Source organism: Xenopus tropicalis, chromosome 1 (genome assembly GCF_000004195.4).
Source record: "Xenopus tropicalis strain Nigerian chromosome 1, UCB_Xtro_10.0, whole genome shotgun sequence".
Taxonomy (NCBI): domain Eukaryota; kingdom Metazoa; phylum Chordata; class Amphibia; order Anura; family Pipidae; genus Xenopus; species Xenopus tropicalis.
In genome coordinates, this window is record NC_030677.2 from 144,867,943 (window position 1) to 144,894,065 (window position 26,123).

The 26,123-nt window shown below is 40.5% G+C and overlaps 1 protein-coding gene across 3 annotated transcripts; it reads left to right on the forward strand.

The window, feature by feature from the left end:
- Nucleotides 1–2,442: 2,442 nt before the first annotated feature.
- Nucleotides 2,443–24,986, forward strand: ap1b1 (adaptor related protein complex 1 subunit beta 1). Of its 3 annotated transcripts, none has more exons than XM_012956757.3 (22): nucleotides 2,443–2,647; nucleotides 8,979–9,040; nucleotides 9,124–9,229; nucleotides 9,753–9,888; nucleotides 11,740–11,985; nucleotides 12,376–12,566; nucleotides 14,031–14,252; nucleotides 14,377–14,497; nucleotides 16,244–16,339; nucleotides 16,427–16,542; nucleotides 16,691–16,856; nucleotides 17,895–17,993; nucleotides 19,276–19,535; nucleotides 19,621–19,822; nucleotides 20,233–20,262; nucleotides 20,528–20,662; nucleotides 21,971–22,116; nucleotides 22,210–22,339; nucleotides 22,692–22,776; nucleotides 23,335–23,421; nucleotides 23,711–23,865; nucleotides 24,551–24,986. In XM_012956757.3, exons 2-22 carry the CDS (start codon nucleotides 9,004–9,006, stop codon nucleotides 24,623–24,625), a joined length of 2,841 nt encoding a protein of 946 aa, XP_012812211.1. In that variant the 5' UTR covers nucleotides 2,443–2,647; nucleotides 8,979–9,003; the 3' UTR covers nucleotides 24,626–24,986.
- The last annotated feature ends 1,137 nt before the right edge of the window (nucleotides 24,987–26,123 follow it).

Consider the following 26,123-nt stretch of genomic DNA (forward strand, 5'->3'; position numbering starts at 1 on the left):
TTAATGCAATAAGTTGCAATGCTGATCCTGTGTGGGTGGCGTATGCACCTTCTTTGTTTGGCACCTAACTCAGCAGACACGAAACTCCCAGGAAGGAGTGTGCATGAAGTGCCATTGGTCTGACAGTGGTGGCTCCACCTCTGACAAAATGGTTAACATGATGGATTGGCTGAATCTACTTTCAAACAATATGTGGCTTCTATGTGACTGACAAAGTCATGCGTAACTTGGACAGTGGAAAGTCTATGGAACCCAGGCTAGAGGTTTTGAGGAACCTAGATTCTTGGGTACTTCTGAGGGTGAAGTTTCCATTTCTAATTCAGAAGCAGATAATTTTAAGACCACTTCATTTAATATCGAGTTCATAGAACCATTTATCAAATACATGAGAGCCACACTAGACCTGGATGGTGAAGACCCTCCTCAGATAAAATATTCATGCCAGGAGGCAAAAGAAGTCAAGTGTTTCCAGTTCACAGAGTCATTTCCTATGTGCTACTTCATTAGTGGGAAAAACGTGGGGAATTCAAACGTCTAAAAAAGATGTACCCCTTTGCTGAATATGATATCAGTCATTGAGTACCTGTACCAAAAGTTGACACTGCCATCACCAGGGTAGCCAGGTTTACCACACGTTCAGTGGATGAGGGCTTCTCATTTAAAGACCCAATGAAAAGAAGACAGGAAGCCATCTTAAAATAGTTTTATAGGTTGGAGGTATGGATGCGAGACCTTAGTGGCTACTTTATCTGGATTTCTGACATAGAGAATGCCATTAAAACTGGCGTGGAGAGAGACAAGATCCTAGACCTCATTCAAGATGTTAAAACAGTGAATGACTTTACATTCAAAGATTCTTCGGATGGGGTGACATTTGTTGCCAAGTCTATGGGACTGGCCGTGGCTGTGAGAAGAGCTCTATGACTGCATCACTGACATGCAAATTCCCACTCTAAACACAGCTTGTGCTCACTTTCTTTCAAGGGGAACCTCCTTTTTTGTGAGTGTCTTAATCAAATCATCTACAAGGCTTCAGCAAGTAAATCAACATTCCTACGTCAAGATAAGAAAGATGAGAGGTTTCCTCTAAAGGCAACTTCCATGATTTCACTAAAATCGAGCCACCACGTATGCCATCCCACCAGCGATTTACATTTTCACAAGTGGGATGGCATTTTGGCGAGATTAGTCGCCCGTGAAAAGGGAGATTTGTCACGGGCGACTAATCTCCCCGTGTGCCAGAGCCCTAAGGAATCCAAAATTATCCTTTCATGATTCCAAGCAGTATAGGCTGGGCAAACCTTTCTCCCATCAGCCATGGAGATCAAAGCTTCAGTCAAGACACTAGAGAACAGAAGTTCAGCATGAAGGTGCATGAGCCCCTCTTTCTCAAGGGGCAGGTTGTGAGTGTTTGGGACAGTGTGGGCTTATGACCTGTGTCATCAACCCTACCTCAGAAGGATATTCCTTAGAATTAAGAATCTATCCCAAGTGGAATTTAATTTCCTCAGAAAATACCAGATCAAAAGAGGCTGTCCAAGGTCTGAAATATATCCTAACAGATCTAAAAAAGGGGGTCATTGCAGAAGTATCCAGGAAAGAACGCTTTGGGGCAAATTATTTCCACTTATTCCTGAAAAGAAAACCCAAAGGTCAGTTTCAAGTTATCCTGAATTTGAAAGCTCTCAACCAGGTGTTGCTGGTCCAAACATTCAAGATGGCATCAATCAGACCTGGCAGCTCTGATTGGACTGAAAACATGGCAGTGGGCTGGGGCTTCCCACATTAAGGTATTGTCCTCACTTGGTAGAGATGGACGCTTTGGGAAGGAGAAGTCCTTTTATGTGTTTTCATTTCTACCTTCCTCATGGGCAGGGGGGTTAACCTTTGGTGCCAGCTGCCATGTTCCAGTCCAGGAAAGAAAAAACTCAGTAAGCATGATATGATTATGGGTTTTTTTGTCACAACAAGTGGCAACTCTAGTGAAGGCGCTTGTCTGAGAGTCACAAGTATCTGCTGCCAGGGCTGCGCTTGTTTCACACTCACTCAGTGAGGAAAGCGTAGCAAATACATGAATAACATTTTAGGGCTATTGGAAATCACTACAAAGTTCCGTGAACATATACTAAAGCTTAAGGCCACATGCTGACTGCTTCTGTTCAGGCCATAAACGGCGTTGTTAATTGAGAGGATCCGGTTTTCGTGAATATTTTGCCCATACCCTGTTGCACCAAAACCGTACCCCGCCACGCCCCTTAGTCATTTACCCTAAACATGTTCGAACTTCCAAGCCCAACCCTGTCTGTATCAAGGCTTAAGTTGCGTTTTAGCCATTTTCAGTTGAAGGGGGTTAATGTTAATTTGAGATTCTTTACACTTTATTACACATACTGAGAAGTCTGTAAGCCCAGTTTCCGTGGCAACTAGACATACTATTGTGTGAAGCGGAAGTTCCGACTTGGTGCTGTCACTTCCTGTTTCAAGTGACAGCCATTTTTGCGGTGAATTGGAGGAAGGGGAACCTGAGCCGTACACACTAAACATCCGAGTCGTCAGCTGAGTCTCGGGGACGTGACACCAATTCCTCAGCTGAGGTGAGACGGTGCCGCTTGTGCCGCCATTCACGGGGGTGAGCTTTGGCTGCAAGGTGCGGGCTGGAGAGTTTCTGGCAGTGAGCTGCCATGCTAATTATTAACTCTTTCCTTCTTGGTATTCTCGGCCCTTCTCCTGCCCCAGGAGTTACGTACAGACATTGCAGTGGCCCCTCTTTCTGTGTTTATGTTGTTCAAGCCTTGGCTTTCACAGGCTTTACTATGAGTCTGGAATGTATCGGCTGGCAGGGGATGATGGGGGCCTCGGTAACTTATGTAACATTAGGGGAGAGTTTTATTAGAGGATCTCAGTGGATCCAGTCGGTCAAACTTAATGAAGGCAAAATGTGTAGGTGTGACGTTTGTGTGATAGAACCATAGAAGTAACCCTTCCCTGTTCTTTTACTACATTGCACATTGTTACACATGCTGCTGAAATTTACAGTGCTGTTAAAGGGGTTAATAACAAAATATCGTTTTGCCTTTGTAGCTACATTTCAAAGCAGTATTTGTCCCTTTCTGTGTTGTTGGCTCTGACTTGAAACAATGTAGCAAAAGTCAGTTCTTCTCCAGTCAACCCTTAAATGCCCTTCTTGCACCATAACAGGTTGATTATCAGCTGCAATATTACCAGTACTGCTGAGAATAATAGTAGTTAAAGTCACTACATTTTAATTAATATATATTTACGAGTTGCTTGTAATTGCATCTTCATTGGGCAAAATGTTATTTTATGTCCCTTTTAAACATTTACCTTGATTCTCCATTTTTGTTAATCTGAATCTTAAACTAAGCCAGTTTGTCTTCCTGCAATCAATAAAGCCCCAAATTCACCCATTCAGAACATCAGAATAATAGCCATGGTCAGTTTACCATGTCACCCTGTGTCAGTTTACATTTCTGGTTCTGCAAGTTTCCATCCCCAAAATCCCTTGCTCCAATGTTGCAATGAACACCGTTTGTTTTTATTGTTAACTATCAACAGCTTTTTGTTTGTTTTTTTGACATTATACATTCGTGCATTGGCATTTGTGTCATATGTATATTTTTATTTATACAGTGCTACTTGTACACGCAGCACTATACATGATATTGTCCTTAAAGTTAATTGAGTTTATGAACAGTAAAGACTGCCACAGATCCCAAAGTATGTTGGAGAGCTGGTGACTCTGCTTTAATCCTGGTTCTCTATTTCTCTGCTATGGTCCCTATCCATTAGTGATGTGCGGGTCGACAAACAGTCCACCCTCACCCAACTCTAACCTGCCCCTAAATTCACACCTGATCTGCGGCTGCACTTCAGTTTATAGATCCACCCCCATCCCATCTCTGATGTCACAGAGAGGGTGGGGCATACATAGATAAATATATAAATGCCAGCAGAGCCAGAAGCAGGGCTCAATTACATTGCGGGTAAGCAGAAGAGCTCAGCCCGAATAAGCTTGTGCCCTGCTTCTGATGTGTGGATGTTGGCCTGTCCTTTAGGTTTCAGGCCGGCTGCACATCTCTTCTGTCTATGTTTCAGATGAATTGTGGATGTGCCCTAACGGTCCCTGGCAGAAGCACAGAAGTTGGGGACAGCCAATCACAGCATTTGTATTCACACAAGCAAATATAGGCTTTAGTTCATTATCAGGTCAGCATAGTTGCTGATTGGTTCCTACCCACCAGTGCGACTAGCTCCCCTGCACAGCCTGGAAAAGGAGGCAGCAGGAGCCTCCGTCTTTTTACACCATCCACACCCACTGCGCTCTCTCGTCTTAAACCTTTCTATCTCGCTGCTCCCTACCTCTGGAACTCTATCCCTGAATCCCTCCGTAGGGAAAACTCACCCACTCTCTTTAAGAAAAAACTCAGCTGTTACCTTCTGGAGCACTAAAACATTATTTTGCCCAGTCCTGCACTTAAGGGCAAATGCCCATACCTGATGCACTCTTACCTTCCAATTTGTGCCTGTATGTTAGCCAACCACTTAGACTGTAAGCTCTACGGGGCAGGGACCTCCTTCCTACTGCGTCTCATACCACATGGCACTTATATATATATACATATATATATATATATATATATATATATATATATATATATATATATACATATATATATATATATATATATATATATATATATACATATATATACATATATGTATTTATTGTATTTATTTATTATATCACTTGTTCTCCCTGTGTGTCATTTTGTATTCTGTAAGACTGTACAGCACTGCGTACCCTTGTGGCGCTTTATAAATAAAGTTATACATACATACATACATACATACAAATATACCTATGACCTACCCTATTTAGAATCCAGCTGCAAGCCATTAATGTTCATTGTTTTTGTGTATGGAGGAAATATTTTTCAGGCCCTATGTGACTTTTTGTTTTTGGAAACTGATTATTACATATTTCAGGTTTTCAAATACCATTTTTCATTTCATGTTCTCAACACTTCTAAACACTCACTTAAAAAGCATTTAGTAGGTTCAGCTGAATAGTGATTCCGCAAATAATTTAGATCAGTGCATTGTGATTTCAATTACAGTTGTTTCAGGCAACATTATAGGTCAGTGCTGTCCAACTTCTGTGGTACCAAGGGCCAGAATTTTTCCGACCTACGTGGTGGAGGGCTGATAATGGAAGACCACTCCCCTTTTTTAAACCGCACCCACTTGAAACCACACCCGTGTTATCACATGACCATACCCATATTAATGGTTGTAGTACAGCAAAAACCTGCCATACTCAGCCTTCCCTGCCTGTGTGTGCCATACTCTGGCTGCCCTACCCTGCCTGTGTGTGAGATACTCTGGCTGCCCTACCCTGCCTGTGTGTGCCATACTCTGGCTGCCCTACCCTGCCTGTGTGTGCCATACTCTGGCTGCCCTGCCTGTGTGTGCCATACTCTGCCTGCCCTGCCTGTGTGTGCCATACTCTGGCTGCCCTACCCTGCCTGTGTGTGCCATACTCTGGCTGCCCTACCCTGCCTGTGTGTGCCATACTCTGGCTGCCCTACCCTGCCTGTGTGTGAGATACTCTGGCTGCCCTACCCTGCCTGTGTGTGAGATACTCTGGCTGCCCTACCCTGCCTGTGTGTGAGATACTCTGGCTGCCCTATCCTGCCTGTGTGTGCCATACTCTGCCTTCCCTACCCTGCCTGTGTGTGCCATACTCTGCCTTCCCTACCCTGCCTGTGTGTGAGATACTCTGGCTGCCCTACCCTGCCTGTGTGTGCCATACTCTGGCTGCCCTACCCTGCCTGTGTGTGAGATACTCTGCCTGCCCTACCCTGCCTGTGTGTGCCATACTCTGCCTGCCCTACCCTGCCTGTGTGTGCCATACTCTGCCTGCCCTACCCTGCCTGTGTGTGCCATACTCTGCCTGCCCTACCCTGCCTGTGTGTGCCATACTTTGCCTGCCCTACCCTGCCTGTGTGTGCCATACTTTGCCTGCCCTACCCTGCCTGTGTGTGCCATACTGCTTGCCGTATGCTGTATGGCACACACAGGCAGCATACAGTGACACAATGCTGCCACTGCAGTGACTTTTTGTTTTTGGAAACTGATTATTACATATTTCAGGTTTTCAAATACCATTTTTCATTTCATGTTCTCAACACTTCTAAACACTCACTTAAAAAGCATTTAGTAGGTTCAGCTGAATAGTGATTCCGCAAATAATTTAGATCAGTGCATTGTGATTTCAATTACAGTTGTTTCAGGCAACATTATAGGTCAGTGCTGTCCAACTTCTGTGGTACCAAGGGCCAGAATTTTTCCGACCTACGTGGTGGAGGGCTGATAATGGAAGACCACTCCCCTTTTTTAAACCGCACCCACTTGAAACCACACCCGTGTTATCACATGACCATACCCATATTAATGGTTGTAGTACAGCAAAAACCTGCCATACTCAGCCTTCCCTGCCTGTGTGTGCCATACTCTGGCTGCCCTACCCTGCCTGTGTGTGAGATACTCTGGCTGCCCTACCCTGCCTGTGTGTGCCATACTCTGGCTGCCCTACCCTGCCTGTGTGTGCCATACTCTGGCTGCCCTACCCTGCCTGTGTGTGCCATACTCTGGCTGCCCTGCCTGTGTGTGCCATACTCTGCCTGCCCTGCCTGTGTGTGCCATACTCTGGCTGCCCTACCCTGCCTGTGTGTGAGATACTCTGGCTGCCCTACCCTGCCTGTGTGTGAGATACTCTGGCTGCCCTATCCTGCCTGTGTGTGCCATACTCTGCCTTCCCTACCCTGCCTGTGTGTGCCATACTCTGCCTTCCCTACCCTGCCTGTGTGTGCCATACTCTGGCTGCCCTACCCTGCCTGTGTGTGCCATACTCTGCCTGCCCTACCCTGCCTGTGTGTGCCATACTCTGCCTGCCCTACCCTGCCTGTGTGTGCCATACTCTGCCTGCCCTACCCTGCCTGTGTGTGCCATACTCTGCCTGCCCTACCCTGCCTGTGTGTGCCATACTTTGCCTGCCCTACCCTGCCTGTGTGTGCCATACTGCTTGCCGTATGCTGTATGGCACACACAGGCAGCATACAGTGACACAATGCTGCCACTGCTCCAACAGCCTGCACAATAACTATATATTAAAAACCTTTTTAATTGCAGTACCACCTCAGTATATGTTCTTTTTGTAGTGTGCAGGGATTATTTGTGGGTTTCTACTGCTCTGAGGTGTGAACAGGGGAACAATGTGGGTGATTACAGCCTGAGCCTGAGGTGTGATCACTGCAGGGGGTGAACAATGCAAAAACTAAAAGGTGTGAACAACACAGGGGAAACAATACAGAGGGTTTACAGCCTGAATCTGAGGTGATAACCATGCAGGGGGGGCAGTTAATCACAGTATTGATACCATTTAAAGCTTACACAACAGTAAGCCATCAAAGCAGCCAGACAGGTGGGGGGCCACACAGAGGGGGGTCGCGGGCCCCCAGTTGGACAGCACTGTTATAGGTGATTAATCAAGTCTTTTGTATAGTTTTAGAGGTAGTGATGTGCAGGTCAGAGAAAACTCAACCCACGCGCAACCCTAACTCTGCAAATTGTTGACATCGTAGAACCTGCACCCAACCTGTACCTGTGTCTTCCTGCTCTGTATGCTGCTTCTCTGCAATTTTTAAGTTTCAGGACAGGGAAATTTAGAAGCAGAGAAATTTATTTTCCCCCGCCTGACCCACACCCAACCAAACTTGCAATTGTCGCCCAAATTTCATCCCTAGCTCACCTGACCTAAGGGTATCTGCGGAATTAGTTGGTAACCTTTTGCATTTGTCATAATGGTAATTCAGGAAGTCAGGATTCAGTAAAAAGAAATTTAGCAATATCAGAGCTGTGTTTATTCCACCTCCTAATAATGTATGGAAGTGCATGCTTGTAAAATTCAGACATGAAGTTAGGTGTATGATAAATGTTATTTGTATTTATATAGCCTCTAGCACCCATCTGTTAGTTGCTATGTGCATGATGCTGGGGAAGGTTGTGTTTTGTCTATGACTTGTTAGTGTTAGAACAACTGCAGTCCTCTGCTCCAAGACCAGATGGAACCCAGCATTGGCACTCTCTGTTCTGAGCACAGTCCCATGTTACAAAGTATAGCTTTGTAATATTCTATAAATCTTGCTGCTTTTGTTGAGACCTCAATGGCTGCATCAGGGTGTTTCTATAAACGTTATCGTTTAGTGGCATTTTTTTTGCACCAGTTGTACTGCACTCTGCTAGACTCATTAAACCTCTGTTTGCTCCTGTTGGTTACATGGTGCACCTACTTCTGGCAAAGCTGTTTATATTTGGACACACAGCAAAAAACAAAAGGTGCTGCCTTCATTTAAATGAAACATTGCCTACTTTTCAATGATTGTTATAAATGTATTAGCCAAATAGTTTTCATTCGTTATTTAAATAAAACTAAGATGGAGGTATAGCTTAATTTTTGCACACAACAATCTTTGTCAACATATTATGCATTAATAATTGGAAGTATTCATACTGCATGACTTATCTGAGAGGGGCTGTTTTGTGGTTAAGATACTGTTTTATCAATAGCATTTCATATTACTGTGTGGAGGCAAGTGATAATGCAGCTAATGTTCAGATAATGTTCTCTACTCTGCTACTAAACTGTGCTTTCTTGCTGCGTTTTGAAAATATACATTTAAAGAGAAACACTCTTGTTTTTCCCCACACTTTCAGTAATGTCCACACATTAATTCATTCACAGTAACGGAATCTATTCTTTATAAGTGACCTTGCTCCAGTTTCCTTCCTGACCTTTTGCACTGTTTTCTTTCCTGCTGGAAGGAGGTGGAGGCATTGTGTGTTTCCTCTATAAAACATCAGCTGACTTATTTTTTGACTTTCTCTTCTTTTTACAGAAAAGAGAATAAGGTTTGAGAAACCATGACGGACTCTAAATACTTCACCACCACCAAGAAAGGTGAGATTGGAGATGCAAAGCAGCTGTTGGATCAGTAGAGAAAAAAATCTGCTGTTATGTTTAACTTATATCTTCCCCTTCAGGTGAGATCTTTGAGCTAAAAGCAGAACTGAACAGTGACAAGAAAGAAAAGAAGAAAGAAGCTGTGAAGAAGGTTATAGCCTCCATGACAGTAGGGAAAGATGTCAGGTGTGTTTGCTGGTAGTTGTACAGTCTCGCTGTGACTAATGCTTCTGTTCTGTTAGTCTCTTTCTTACTATATAGGGACAATGCATAGAATGCTGCAAAAGCTGCTACGCTATGTGTTGCCTCTGCAGAGAGTGCAGCAATGCATGCCCAGGGCTGAATTTATTGTAGGTCAGAATGGGGATTTACTCTGCCCTACTGGAATGATAAAAATTCAATATGACTTGTAGTTTTCATAGTAACCTAAGGGATAATCCACTCAGGGCCTTTATCTGCTGTTAAACAGCTATTGCCAGTATTTTACGGTCAGCTAATTTGAGTGTTGGGAGCTGTATATAAACTACATTTGGAGGGGCCTCAGCTTGTGCATCCCAGATTTCTTTATAGGATTTTTTTTTATTTAAGGGAGACATAACCTTGCTGCATTGGCCTGGCCACCTTTATTGGGTCCTTTTGCCTGTAATTATTTTCTTCATGTTGTGTTTTGTATGAATATATGCCTAAATCTGTCTCTTCTCTATGGCAGTGCCCTATTCCCAGATGTGGTGAACTGTATGCAGACAGATAACCTGGAGCTGAAGAAGTTGGTATACCTTTATCTGATGAACTATGCCAAAAGCCAGCCAGACATGGCCATCATGGCTGTGAACACATTCGTTAAGGTTAGTTAAAAACTGAAAAAGGGAAAACGTGTTGCATGCTATATTTGGTAAGGATATTGCCCCTCCCTATGGCTTATCTGTTACAAGAGGTTAAATATTATGCCTTTTTATTTTATATATTTTAACATGTGACCCATTACATGATTTAGATACAAACAAATAGATGAGTCCAAGTGAATTTTATATTTTCAGACCTTTTCTCAGTTGCTTTTCTGCACTGCTTATGTATAATTACAGGTATGGGACCCGTTTTCCAGAATGCCCGGGACCAAGGGTATTCTGGATAAGGTGTCTTTCCATAATTTGGATCTTTATACCTTAAGTCTACTAAAAAAAATCAATAAAACATTAATTAAACCCAATAGGATTGCTTTGCATCCAATAAGGATTAATTATATCTTAGTTGGGATCAAATACAAGGTACTGTTTTATTTTTACTGAGGAAAAAGGAAATCCATTTTAAAAATCTGAATTATTTGATTAAAATAGCCTGTGGGAGACAGGCTTTCCGTAATTCAGAACTTTCTGGATAATGGGTTTCCAGATAATGGATCCCATACCATGTCCATCAACTAATATTAACATGCAGAAAGAAGCATAGTGAGATATTTCCTTTAGAAGTGCAGAAGTTGCAGTTAGAACACTCCACTCTGAAATGCTCAAAATGTTCTTCTCCAATTATAGAAATACATCATATTTGAAAACACGCCCACTCCTGGTCTACTGCGGTCTTTTGCAGAGTGAGTCGGAAAGGCAAAGATACTTTGCCATGCATGAGTTAAGAGGGAAGCCAGAGAGTGCTTGGCACGCATTGTTAGCCAGATCATGCAGACATTTATTGCTAGAGAGCTGCTGCAGCACTGCCAAATGGGTCAGCAGCTTCATATTTCTTACTTACAAGCAGTAAAACCTAGGTTTAAGGTATTACTGCATTTTGCTAAACAAAGTAAAGACAAAAAAGCAGAAAAAAACAGCCGAGGAATGTGTAGACAGATAATATGAAAGACTGAGCGTTGCGGCACTAGAGGATGATATGCTGGGGAAGGAAACATCGGGCATATTGCTTACAGCAGTAATATAGGAGATACGGACTTATTTTTGGAAAGTAAGCTTATTTATGATTTAGAGATTTGTTACTTGCAGCCATGGTACACTTCAGGAGATATGGGAGGTTTATTCCACTCAGTAATTAGATAGAGATCTATATAATACAATCTCTAGATTGCTACATTGTTTAGCAAAATAAATAAATAAAAAATAATTGCAGAATTGATTTTTCAAGTCTGTTCTTTTGGCCCATTGATGATAGGTTCACCATGGCCAGTTTGCACTAGAAACTCCAGCTATATGAGATAGATGTTGCATAACTGTGTATATTTCATACGTCTTGAGGTTCATTCAGTTCTGTTTTCCTATAAGTAAATCTTTAGTCTTTTTTTTATTTTTGTTACTCTGATGTTTTCTATTTATTTTGTTTGCTAGATATGTCACCTGACACAAGTTGATTTGTTCTTGTTTGTTACCTTTACCCATCACATAATTTTCTAGCAATTTTTATATAGTAAAAAATAGTATTGTTCTAACTTGGATATGTGTGCTGGGGAGATCAACCTGCATCATATTAAACTGTCAAAAAATCATACCATAAATTATACCAGGAACCCCTACTATATATTTTTTTACAAAGAAATATTATAAACTATGAATTTATTACGTGCCTAAAATAAATAACCAAGACAAATATAATTCTTTTCTGAATGCTTTCTTCTTATATCATATGCTTAAATGTGCCCTTTCATATACTACTTTTAGCTTTGTATCTGGCATGTTTTGAATATTTTCTCTACTCAGGACTGTGAAGATCCAAATCCTCTTATCCGTGCCCTAGCAGTACGTACAATGGGCTGTATTCGGGTGGACAAGATCACAGAATACCTGTGTGAGCCACTTCGCAAGTGTCTGAAAGATGAGGATCCGTATGTACGCAAGACTGCTGCTGTGTGTGTAGCAAAACTACATGACATCAATGCTCAGCTAGTGGAAGACCAGGGATTCCTTGACACCTTAAAAGATTTAATATCTGACTCAAACCCCATGGTGAGAGCACATCCCCAGATTCCTTCTTTGTAGAACAAGCCAGCAAACTGCTCTGTGTATATGACACTGCCATCTGTCAAATTACTTAATAGACATAGCATTAAAATGTTTTTTACTGCAAGTAAAGCACTCACGCTTTAGAATTAGCTTAATTAGGCACTTGAAAGAAAGAAGTTATAAAAAGCTTTTGTGTTTATTGAGGTGTGAGAATGGATTTTCACTTTGGTTTAAGATGCCTGGCACATAATTTTTTCTCTGGGTGTTAGTGAATCTGTAGGGGTTTATGTATGGCTGCATGCAGCCTCCTCAATATAATGCTTGTCTCATATCTTTCCAGCATTATCAAGATTTTTTTAATTGATAATGATTATTTTGGCTTTTGCATTGCAGGTTGTGGCTAATGCTGTGGCAGCTTTGTCTGAGATTGCTGAATCACATCCAAGCAGCAATCTGCTAGACCTAAACCCTCAGTCAATAAACAAGCTTCTTACAGCTCTAAATGAGTGCACAGAATGGGGCCAAATATTTATCCTGGACTGTCTGGCCAACTATATCCCAAAAGATGACCGTGAAGCACAGAGGTAAGTGGGAAGAAAACATAGATTTTCAGTTCACAGATGTTTATTTTTGCAAATATAGTGCTAAATGTGACAGTGTTGTCAGTAACAGAAAAAATACAATTCAACCATGTTCTATGCAGTAGAGTGCTTGAGCCTTAAGCAATGGAAAATACTGAGATGTAGTGTCTATGTTTCAAAAAAGCCATATAAAATCAATGTATTGCTGTTTCTGTAAAACTAGCTGGATTCAACATATGGATTAAATAGGTGAACAGAAATGAATGTGATTCTAACATTATTTTCATGTTACAGGACAGCTCATTTTATGGATAATTATATAACTAGGGATATACACCCCTTTCTAGTTCGAGGTTAGTTAATGACCATTATTCAAGTGCCATATGCATCACTGACCAACAAAGTTGAGCCTTTTGTATGTGCACAAATGCTATGAACAAGCAGAACATTTTGTGTACCCACTATTCAGTGGTGGATGAGTACCCACCACTCAAGGTTTTTAAAATTTCCACAGGGCCTACATACATAGCAATGGTCTTGTTTCCTTTAGAGATTATCTGATTATATAGCATTGTAGCCATTCTGGTACTGATAGCATATGGCAGCGCTGTCCAACTTCTGTGGTACCGAGGACCGGATTTTTTCTGGCCTACATGGTGGAGGGCAAATAATGAAAGCCAGTTTTGGCCACTCTCCTTTTTTTTTTTTTTTTTTTAAACCACACCTATGTTATCACAATGGTGGTAGCGCAGCAAAAACCCAAGTGGTTGGTGTTCCCTGTAGGGATATCACCCTTCATGCATATGTGAAAGAATCATATTATGTCATATTAAGACATACCCTTAAATCCATATGCCTTCTCCTCCCCTGTGGATAGCACAGCAACCCCCACACGCATTAGGGGCCATATAATGACTATTTCCAAATGCTGACAAACTCCCAGAACAAACCCCTGCCAGGTTCACCTCCCACAGGCAGCATAGGGCAGGCAGAGTGTGGCACACGCAGGCAGAGTGTGGCACACGCAGGCAGAGTGTGGCACACGCAGGCAGAGTGTGGCACACGCAGGCAGCCAGATAGGTTGGGGGGGCCACATAGAGGCGGGCCGCCAATTGGACATCTGGCATATAGCGTGCTTTTAAGCTGCCTGAAAAGCTTTCAAAATATATATATCTTCCATTGACTCAAAAAAAGACACTTGACAGCACCAATATAGCCAGCTAAAAAGAATACACACGTGTGATAAGCACAAGAAGAAAAGGATAAATAATGAAGGAACATCGCTGTTTGATGCTAAATGAAGAGCTATGAGGATGCTATAAATATTACATTTAGGCATGACTGAAATTATTATGTTTATTATTAGTTTTTAGCACTGAATATAGGCCCAAGTCCACAGTCTCTTAAGTGAGGTGTAGAAAAGGACTGGAGATGTCTTAACACTAATTCCAGTTGTTCTCCCTACAGTGTATGTGAACGTGTTACTCCACGGCTCTCCCATGCAAACGCAGCTGTGGTTCTGTCTGCAGTGAAAGTCCTAATGAAGTTCATGGAACTGCTGTCAAAAGACTTAGACTATTATGGTACACTCCTGAAGAAGCTAGCTCCACCCCTGGTAACTCTACTTTCTGCAGAGCCTGAGCTGCAGTATGTGGCATTACGCAACATCAACTTAATAGTCCAGAAACGGTAAGCCCTTTTAGCTACCCAATGAAATTAGTTGCATGATTTCTATCCGAAGCATTGACGCTCATATTTGTCACCTGGTACATATCTGTCTGCTGAATTTGTATACATTTTTTTATCTTAATAGGCCTGAGATCCTTAAACATGAAATGAAAGTTTTCTTTGTAAAATACAATGACCCAATATATGTGAAATTAGAAAAATTAGACATCATGATTCGCCTGGCATCACCAGCAAACATCGCACAGGTTAGTTTATAAAATAAAGCTTTGCATGTTAAATTAATTGTTGCATTTGCATCACAGTGTGAGTGTCTTACTGACTTGCTGATTAAAGGGGTCATTAACTTTTTATAAATTGTTAAAATTACCAAAATAACTATTTCATGCAAGTGGTTAACTCTTGAATGCCTTGTGCATGATTATAATGGATAAAAGCACACACCTGAATAATTCAGTGGCAGAAGCTTGGAAAATGCATAGTGAAACAGTAACAGAAGAAGTGAATGGGAGTCAAGTTACTGCTGGTTTTTTAATAAATTCAAAGCCTTTCAAACTGGTGTGCTTTGTAATACTAAGCAGTCATGTCCTTCAGGGATGCAACATTATACTAACCCGTGGAAGGTTTAAAGCTTTTTTGTAAAAGGGTCTGTGCCTGCTAGTTGCCAATTTCAGGTTTGTTTAATTTGCTTTCTACAAGGGACCTATGTAAATACAGTTTTAGCTCTGAATGTTCCTGGTACCCTCCATCTAGAGCCAGACCCTTCCAGCAACACCAAACTTAATTTAAATATTGCACATGCTTACTGAATACCTTCACCAGTGGGTGAAGGTCTGTGAATGGGTAAGGGACTGTGGAAAAACTGGCACTAGATGGAGAACACTCACAAAGTAAGATATACCCTTCTGTTGAATCACATGTAATTCTGTGAACCATATAAGTAGGCAAAACCAGGACATATGGCTAGACATTTGGAGCAAGTGATTACAATAGGTAGACCCACCCTAAAAGTTGGGAGCTGAGCATATTGGAGAAAGTAACATTTCTGTCACACACTAAATTAATTTTGACGCCAAAGGATTAGTGTCAGCAACACTAAATCCTGAACAAAGACATAGTTCAGGGAAAGGAAGAGAACAAAATGTGAATGTATGCTTGTGTATTACTTTGATGTAATATAATAAGCCATCCTTTTTGTACCACTTGTACTAGTATGTATTTAAACGCTAGTACAAATGACTGGGTTATCTGTTCTGGATAGCTAGAGATTTTGGCTGTAGCATGTTTTGGTTATGCTAATCATCTGTGTCTCTTCAAAATATGTTTGCTGATATTGCCTCTTCTTGAGGGCTTTATATTTTTCTCACACAAAGATGAAGGTTTTTCAGTTATTCATCAAAGTGTCTAAAACCCCTCGCTCTATGATGAATGAAGCCCCTAAATATAATAAGCCATTGTTCCTATTCATCTCATGTGAGACAAATGAAAGCTTTGATGGAAAACCCTGTGCTTTTTCTCTTTTCCTCTTGGTATCCCTCTGTAGTGTTCTTTACCAGTGCTTGATTGCATGTACATCATTTTATTCTTGTCAGGGCATGTGCCTGTTTATAGGTGAGCCTCACTGAGTATCTTTCTTTTTGGCTGGTCTGTACTTTGTGGCCCACTGACTTTGAATAAATATATCCTGTCTAGACGTAGTTTTGTTTCATCTACTATTTACTGTGTTATGTATCCGGCTGTTACATTACACTGTACTATTTTTCCATCAAGGAAGTACAATAATGAGCCAAGTTTAATTTTCATTTTCTCTATAATATCTGACATACATCCAGGATGTTTGGAATAAAAGAAGGTGTAATGTACTAATCTTGTAATTTAGTTTTCCCTATGTTACATTTTTGGAACCGCAAAGGCTCCTTTTTTTGTATGTCTGCTATGAGTTTTATGAGTTCCTCTGCGCTCTCTTAAAGTTTTCCTTTAACTCCTTTCTTTAGGTTCTTGCTGAGCTGAAGGAATATGCCACAGAAGTGGATGTTGACTTTGTGCGCAAAGCTGTAAGAGCAATCGGACGTTGTGCCATCAAGGTGGAGGTAAAAGACTATATTTTCTAAACTGTTTTAACCAAGAATTAATTAACATGATGAACTAAAATCACAAAAAATTGACCTTTCCTACAGCAATCTGCAGAGCGCTGCGTTAGCACCTTGCTTGATCTCATCCAAACCAAAGTCAATTATGTAGTTCAGGAAGCCATCGTGGTGATAAAGGACATATTCAGGAAGTATCCAAACAAGTAGGTGTGCTTGAGTCTTCATTAATCAAGTCTTACTTTGCTGCAATTTCTCCTTCTGCCTGCATCTTACAAATCATATAATCTAATTGATATGTAAGAATAAGCTTCTATTGACAATTATACTAAATCTTTTTTTCTTGCTCTTAAGGTATGAAAGTGTCATATCAACTTTATGTGAGAACCTGGACTCTCTGGATGAGCCGGAGGCTCGGGCTGCAATGATTTGGATTGTGGGGGAATATGCAGAACGCATAGACAATGCAGACGAGCTACTAGAGAGCTTCCTGGAGGGATTCCATGATGAGAGCACACAGGCAAGATACAAGTTTGCAGTTAAAATTGAGAGGCTAAATTAGACACTAGAATTTACCTGTATAATTGCCACTTTTAAGCACACAGAATAGGTATGAACAATGCTTGTTCTGTGCATGTTAAAAACTGGCTAAGGCACTGTCTGGCATTGTTCTAGATATATATATATCCAGGTGCTAGTTTTGCACTATATGTCTTGCAGTCGAATTTCAAAGAATGCTGTCTAGTTCAAGTTCCTAGTGAAAGACTGTTTAGGTATGGATCAGTTTGCTGACTTTAGGGCTGTGACAGTGAAGTCGCGAAGTTTCCTCTCAAGGAAACTTCAGTGACTTTGGCAATTGCGCCGCCGCGTATGCCATCCCGCCGTCGATTTACATTCTAGCCGGTGGGATGGCATTGTGGGGAGATTAGTCACGGCCCTTAGGAAACTGCTTATATTTCACTGGTCCACCACAGGTTTTTAGAATGATGGAGTTATACAGTAAAATTGATATACTATATTAAACATACAGCAGTGATTTTTTTTTTTACCTTTTTCAGCTTTAGTTCCCTTTTCAGGCACTGCATTTTATGAGAGCTTCCTAAGATCATATGGTTACATATGTAAGACACATTAGTGTAATAGCCATTCAGCCATAATTCAGAATTTCATAGTTTCTAGGTAAAAAGAGGAGAGCACATGGAAATTCTCCCTTAGGGTAATGATACATGAGGAGATTAGTTGCCCTGTGATTAATCTCCTCTAGCAGCAGTGACTAATTTGCTTGAATGCTTTCCTACAGGTGAAAATGTAAATCTCCGGTAGGAAAACATATGTGCCACTTCAGCTTTCCAAAGCCATCTGAAGTTAATTGCGGGGCAATTAATCTATTTGTGTCATTGCCCTTATGCTCACTCAACCCAGCCTTCAGATTGGGATCCCCAGCCAGTTCTCTGAGACACCTGGGGTGACAGCCCCACAGTTTGTCAACCACTGATATACATTAAAAATCCAAGATGGATCCTGCAAGTAAATTATATCTTTTTTTTTTTTTTTTTAGGTCCAGTTACAACTTCTAACAGCAATTGTGAAGCTTTTCTTGAAAAAACCAACTGAGACCCAGGAACTGGTGCAACAAGTATTGAGTTTAGCAACACAGGTGTGTATGAGTCTGCTGACTGGCACAGACCCTTTGCCTTTAACTCAGTAGCTTTATCCTGATAAATTTTGTATTAATTAGTTACTGATGGGCACTGGCTGTTTTAGAAACTGGCATCCCGTGGCTTATTCAGCTTTATGTGTTTCACAAAAGGATTCTAATCATATTTACTGACAATAATAAGCAAGATGCTATTCATATTTACAGAAACCGATATTATGCTATGCTAGGAATATGTACTGAAATAAAAGCACGTTAGACATATATTCTGAACAAAATATGTCAACAAATTGGTTAAGGTGTGCTACACAATGAACAAACCGGCTAGTTGTAGCCCCAGGTGCACGCTGAATAAAGGCTTGATAAAGGGCTGGGTTGAAGCCCGAAACGTTGCCTTGTGCACTTGAGTAAAAGTCACTTTTTTCTTCAACATTACCGGAGTGCTGCTGTTTTTCATTTTATCCTGAACAAAATATGTAGTATGCTAGCTGTATTTTCTGAAAAACACTAGCAGGGTGCTTGACTTGCTTACTAAATACTCGTAGGATTATAGCAGTATTTACTGATACAGGTAATGCTATCCATATTTAAAGCAGCAGACATGGTGCTAGACGTGCAGAAACAAGGTAGAAGAATTCTAATAGTATTTACTGAAAGGAACTGGCAAAACAGTGGATGTATTTGCTGAAAAAAGCTGGCAGGATGCTAGATATTTTTATGGAAAGAAGACAAGATATTATCCATATGTATACTGGCAGGATGCTAATCATATTTAAAAGAAACCATTAGGATGCTAGCTGCATTAACTGAAAGAAAGGTATAATGCTAGTCCTAAAAATAGCAGATTTTTTGCCATGTTTACTGTAATAAACTTATAGGCATGTTTACTGAAAGAAACTGTCAAGAAGCCAGATTTTAAGTGCTAAAAGGAATTAAGAGGATGGTAGTCATAATAACAGAAAGAGATAGGGAGGATGCTAACCGTATTTAGTGAAATACTGTGGTGGGCTATTAGCCTTATTTACTTACTTATTTACCTATGTACCACAGGATTCTACTATGTTCCAGCAGCTACAATGTCTGTTCTACTGCATAATACTTATATAACTCCTATGTTTGTGGTTTTGTTATTTGGCAGTAAGAGCATATTGATTCTTTATGATAGTTCTTTAAGTATAGCATAAATTTGCCCGACTAATAGGATTGGGTTTTTGATCTCTCATCTTTCGCCACATGACCAGTCATACAATATAAATTCTGTTCTTGTTTGTATGTCCATTAGGATTCAGATAATCCAGATCTTCGGGATCGTGGCTACATCTATTGGAGGCTCCTGTCCACTGACCCAGTTGCTGCTAAAGAAGTTGTCTTAGCAGAGAAGCCATTGATTTCTGAAGAGACTGACCTAATTGAGCCCACTTTGCTAGATGAGCTTATATGTTACATTGGAACATTGGCTTCTGTCTACCACAAGCCTCCTAATGCCTTTGTGGAGGGAAGCAGAGGGGTTGTGCCTAAGAGGCTCCCGCCACGCACTGGCTCGTAAGTATATGGGTGATGCATCCTATGTGTCTGTAGTGTGTTATAGCTATTGACTAACCCTCTAACTTTATTTATTTTTCTGTAGGAGCGAGAGTGCAGAAAGTCCAGAGGCAGCACCCGCAGGTGTTCCCACAGAGACTCACCCCTCTGTCATTCCATCACAAGGAGACCTTCTGGGGGATCTCCTTAACTTGGATCTAGCTCCACCCATTACTGGGCCTCCACTTACTACAAGTTCTGTTCCCTTAGGAGGTGTGGACTTGCTTGGTGGAGGATTAGATAGTTTGGTATGTAATTAAGGAAACTAACTGTTGCTGTACATCTCTCCAGTTACATGTAGGAAATATATAAATTAGAATTACATAATTTTAATCAACAACAGCCACTTAGAAATGTGATATTTATTATGATTTTTTTTGTGCTTTGTTTCACTCTGCTTTTTTTGGGGGCGGGAGTAGCTTGCTTACATACAGATACATTACACATACTGTCAGGACCTCATTTAAGCTGTTGCCTTTTGGCCTGTTCTGTATCATATAAGAAACCGCACACATGGTTGTAAAGGCAAAGTGTTATACCCCTCACCTAAATTATTCTATTTATTAAGAACTGGCATTAAAGCTTCCACAGAATATCTTTAGGAAACTGTTATAAGGTTGCTTTGAATTCCCATATTTTTCTTCATTCTTTTTTGTAGCTGGGCGGAGACGCAAGCACTGGTTTGGGGGTAAGTTCGCAGCTGTCTATAACCTTTGATGGATAATCATTTGCTGCTTTCTTTCTGTTTTATCCATCTATTCGTTTAAACCTTTCTCTTCATCTCTTCACTTTTTCAAGTGAGTATTTCATTTCTGGTGGCTATAACACAGTGTTTGTTATTGTACACCCATGCATATATTCTGTTATATATGCTCAAATGCTGAAGCCCTTTAATGCAAATGTTTTTGTACTTTCTATGTTTCCCATAATTCCTAACAATTTCTGTCCTACAGCTTCCTACAGGATTCATGGCTCCCCCTGTGGCTGCAAATCCTCTTGGCCAATCTCTTGGCGGAGGTCTGGGAGATCTTTTTGATCTAGGTGGTGGAACAGGTGGGGTCCCTGGACCTTATGTGGCTCCAAAAGCAGTGAGTCCTATTACCCCATTTCTAATGAAAACTGTTTTGTTTTTTTGTTTTTTTTTTAAACTTGTTACAAGTTTGAAGCCTATTTTAGAGTATCTTTGCCGGGAAGGTGTAACATTTTTTTGGCTGGCTGTGGGAGAATATGGGGCAGATTATCAAAATGTGAGTTTAGAGCTTTAAAACACACCCCATGTTCAAGTTATATTCATTCCTATGGGATTGATTAGAACATGGGTGATTTTTATCACATTTTGATAAGTTTGCTAGTTGCTAGTTTGCAGTTACTTTGAATCTTTATGGTATGGATTCTTAGGCCTACGAGGAGTTGGTATTCGCTTTAATCCTACAGTAAAACATTTGGAAGAGTATGTATGACACCATATGTATGAAACCATTAACTATAATCGCTGTTTGAATGTTCAACCAGGTGTGGATTCCAAGACACCAAGACTTCCAATGGATTAGGGCTTTGTGAGAATGTAAGGTTTTATACTAGGACACCCATATAAATTTAGAGATTTTTTTTTTTCTGGAAAGTAAATATGAAGTGTCCGAAAGAGAGAATTCTGGGGAGTGATCATCTTTACTGATGCTGTGTGGCTGAACCATGACAGTTTATGCCTGTTGCAGGTCTCCAGGTCTCATTTTACTTTGTTATAAGGCCTGGATAGTTTTCTGTGTACTTTGTATCAAAGTAGTAGCCAAATGTACACCCAAATATGTTATGGAATGTTGTGACCAGCAGAATGCAAAATTAATTTTAATTCCACGATAATGAAAGGGGCAGAGCCTGAGATTTGACAGGATTGTTTTTGTAACCTGAAACTGAGTCAGGGTTTTGAATAGATATGGGAGAGAGAGGTCTGTGGTTTTCTTAATGTTCATAGTATATCATCTACAAGCAGATTGATATTGTAGTTGTTACAGTTCCCCACTTGCAGACCTTTAAAGAAGGGGATCATTCTAATGAAGTGTGATAGGGGATCTAGGGACAGTGCAAATAACAGAGATATGGACCCACCATGGCAGTTTCTTCCTCTAGTGCTGCTGCATTATTATTAAGTATGAAATAATGGGTTACGGTAGTTTGTAGCAATAAATGTGCTCTGCTGTTTATCAGAAGGGAGGTTACTCAATATAGTTATATTGCTGTAATAAAACCATGCTGCCATATAATAGAGAAGGGCTACCTAGAACTGACTTTTTCTGCTGTTTGGTAATGAGGAGGGTAAAGTCAAATTGCTGCAATAAGGAAGAAATTATATGTCAATATAACACTAAGATTGGCCTTCTGTACATATTTTCTTTAAGGTATGGTTGCATGCTATGAAAGGGAAAGGCCTGGAAATTAGTGGTACCTTTGCTCGAAGATCTGGAACAGTATTCATGGACCTGGTTTTCACCAATCGAGCACTCCAGGTCATGAGTGACTTTGCTATTCAGTTCAATCGCAATAGGTAACAAATTGAGACATTCTGTACATTCCGTATCAAGTTTGAAGGAATAATCTTTATGGTGCCATTCGGTTTATCTTCCTCTTTGCCTTACAGTTTTGGGCTGGCACCTGCTGCTCCTCTCCAGATACTCACACCCTTGGCACCAAACCAGTCTACTGAAGTGTCTCTTCCGATAAACACAATTGGCTCTGTCATGAAAATGGAACCTCTTAACAACCTTCAGGTAAAATGTTTGTGTTATTCTATTTATGATAACAATAAGCTTGCAGTGAAATACTTTGTACATTTACAAACAGTCATTTTAATACTGTATACAGGTTTCTTACCATTAAACTGATATTTAACAAACTGAGCTTTATAGCCCTATAATATGATGATAGCATGGCTAGCTTGCTGCTTACATTAAAGTATGTCATGTTTAGTCATGTTCTGTTTCTGCTTAGCATTTAATTTTTGAGACCGTGTTAGAGGGACACCTGGTATGGGGAGAGGGAAGCTAAAAGTTGGCCTTGCCTTTTGCATGTTGTATGTAGCTAAACACAGAAAAGACATACTTTGTTTTCTTTCCTGTATAGGTTGCTGTAAAGAACAATATAGATGTATTTTACTTCAGTATCTTGTACCCTCTACACATACTTTTCATAGAAGATGGAAAGATGGGTAAGTGAAAGAGGCATCAGTATGCACGGCTCCCATTATTGCCCTGTTTTAATGGGAATTTGAAAAACATGCAGAAGTGCAATTAATTAATTAATTTTTTCACTTGAAAATGAAAGCAAGAACCCGTTGTTTATTACATGTGGTACAGTGTGCATCGCAGAGGCGCATGTAGAAACCTGACTGCGGTGGCTTGTCAGTACAATAACTGATTTTAAATAGATGTACATACTTCTTAGAGAAAGGATGGCATCTTCCAGGAACAACACTGACCTATTTAGAACTCAATATCACTTTATAAATTTTTCTCATATGCCAAGTAAACTGTTTAAGGACTAATGATGTCTAACATAAAATTAGACACACTATTTTGTGACAAACTGTCATGTGATTTTAAGGATTCTGATTCGGTTCGGCCAGGCACATGGAATTGGCCAAATCCTGCTGAAAAGACGAATCTTGACAGAATCCTGGGTTCAGTGCATCCCTATTATTTATCCTTTTCCTATTCATTCATATTCTGTTTCATATTCTTTTAACCAATTGTAATCTCTCTTCAAGAGCGACAGATGTTTTTGGCCACGTGGAAGGATATAGCAAATGAGAATGAGGCACAGTTTCAAATAAGAGACTGCCCTACAGGTTCAGGTAAGGAAACTCTGTCTATGGTGCATGATTGCATGATTTACGGTTAACATCATATTGCTGGCTGAGCAGGTTAGATGTGTGCTACTTTTTTTTGTCATCTGCTGAATGTGAGTTTCAAACAGCTATATAACTGTGGTGGTAGTTTATTTTAGTATTGTGCTGTCAAAGGGCCTCTGAAAGCATTATATGACTAGTACCTTCTTTCAGGATTAATGCATTCATGTTACTTTACCCTAAATAATTGGATATGTGTATATTCTACAGCTGTATTACTGTTTTGAAATTGCAGATGCAGTAAGCAACAAGCTGCAGGCTAGCAATATCTTCACGGTGGCCCGAAGAACAGTTGAAGGTCAAGATATGCTTTACCAATCAATGAAGCTTACCAATGGCATCTGGGTTTTAGCAGAAGTGAGAATGCAACCTGGTAGCCCCAACTGCACAGTGAGTAGTCAACAATTAACCGTTTTTTTTTTTTTTTATATATATTGCTCAATATATATCTCAATAAACCAACATCTGAAAAGGTGGAATTATGTGTGGTGGGTTTATGTGTAAAAATCAGTGTAGTTTATTATATGTTCACTAATCATTAGATATTGGGTATGGTTGTTTTGTTTTAGCTCATTAATACTTTTTAAAGGCTGCAGAGTGTCAGCATCTACATGAGATTTGTAAAGATGTTTTTTTCTTTGGAGAGCCACCCAAAAGGAAGGAAAGTAGCCTTCCATACCACTTTGTCAGTATTGTATTTTACTTCTACATGGCAGATATGCTGCAGCTCAGAATAAACTGACTGCTTTTCCTGTAATTCACCCTCAGATATTTTTTGGCATGATGGAAAATTACATTAAAATTAAATTAAATTGTTTAATAAATACTGCTGATATTCCTGAGCAAGCTTTTCACAGACTTTCTCTAAAATACACAAGACAGTTTGTAACTAAAATTTAAAAGGATTCTTCCCTTAATAAGCAGAACCCACTAAAATAATGCCTGCATGATGAAGGTAACCAGGCAGTAATGGGTTACATATAGCAAGGGATAACTTCACAAGCACTGTTTTATTCTCCTAAAAGGATTAATATTGCCTTTACTTAGTCTTAACCTCAATTGTATTTGTAAATAGCTGTCTCTAAAGTGCTGTGCACCCGAAGTATCCCAGTTCGTCTTCCAAGCTTACGAGACTGTTGTGAAGAACTAAGTATTATCCTGATCCTCGCCAGCCTTCCTTTCAAGATGATGGATGTAGTTCTTTATGGATAGAGGTTGGACGTACCAGGAAGGGACCTCTGGGAAAAGAATGAACCTACTTTTCAATCAGAAAACCAAACATGGACCAAATAATGAAGTGTTGATTTTATGCTCTCGCACCATCACCTACCCAACATTTTAAGCCTTTATTTTTCTGGGATGGGTAAAAATGGGATTAAGATATATATCATGTTCTTTTTAGTAGGTTTGGTGAAGCGATCTGCTTGTTATGTTTTAAGAGATGGTTTGTACTGTTTCTTATTAACTTAATATGGAGTAACTTGGATAAAAATGTATGTATATAAAAAAAACTTTTAAATGTGTGAATTTATTGCTAATTTTGTAAGTGAAAACAAAACCACTTCTGTGTTGAATTGTATCTGTGCATGGAGTCAGTTGCCGAACTTGCATTTTGGGGGAAAAAAGAAACACATGAAAGCTGGATTTGCTATTAAGGTGCCACAGAGCCTGGTACCCCGTTCATTGCTTGTTAAGATACAGAAAATTCATGAATGTACCATCATTTTTGAAGATTTTCACATGATCTTGCCACATACTGTTTATTATAAAGGGGTGTGCATTAGCAGGCAAGAATATAATCTCTTAAGAAGGAAGAAAAAGCAAATGGAAGAAAATTTTAATTTTAAAATGATGCCATAAAGATTTACCCTGTTCATGTCTACCTTTATATCACCCTAGAAGGATGGAGCAGATTTATAAAAATGTCAGTTTAGAGCAGGGGTGGGCAAACTACGGCCAGCGGGCCACATCCGGCCCGTTTACCTTTTTAATCCGGCCCGCCGAATCCTGATTGGTTGCGCCCCGTGCGTGCGCGTGACGTCGGAACGCACGGGGCGCAACCTTATAAAAAAATGGGAGAGCGAGCTGGTGGGAGGATATTGAGGATGATGGGAAGAACGCTGGGGGGAGCTGCAGGATGCTGAGTAGGATGCTGAAGGGGGGAGCTGAAGGATGCTGGGGGAACTGCAGGGAGCTGGAGGATGCTGGGTGGGATGCTGAGGGAGGAGCTGGAGGATGCTGGGGGTGAGCTGAAGGATGCTGGGTGGGAGCTGAGAGGCCCCGTGATTTCTAATGGCGGCCCTGGGCATAACGTTGGTCCGGCCCGGGCCGTCTGTAAGTCAGTGGCCCCTGAGCCAAAAAGTTTGCCCACCCCTGGTTTAGAGCTTAATACATAAACGAATAGAATATGGGGGAGTTTTTATGTATTAAGCTCTAAACTCATATTTTAATAAATCTGCCCCTAAATGTTGAGGCTGTTGGATTGGATGTGACCCTCCTCTGCATTATTATTGACCCCAGTCTGAGATCCAGCTCCAAAGAAATATCTGTGTAATATCAGTAAAATTATTATGGCTAATAGATATTGGATAATCATTCTACTTCACAATAAAAATAAAAGTTACGCAGAATGGATTTCAAGAAGTTAA

Excerpts from the sequence above, each read along its gene's own strand:
- ap1b1 (XM_012956757.3), top strand. The coding sequence starts at position 9,004 with ATGACGGACTCTAAATACTTCACCACCACCAAGAAAG. Across the intron at positions 11,986-12,375 it reads TATCTGACTCAAACCCCATG|GTTGTGGCTAATGCTGTGGC; the intron begins GTGAGAGCACAT and ends TTTGCATTGCAG. Across the intron at positions 23,866-24,550 it reads CTGGTAGCCCCAACTGCACA|CTGTCTCTAAAGTGCTGTGC; the intron begins GTGAGTAGTCAA and ends ATTTGTAAATAG.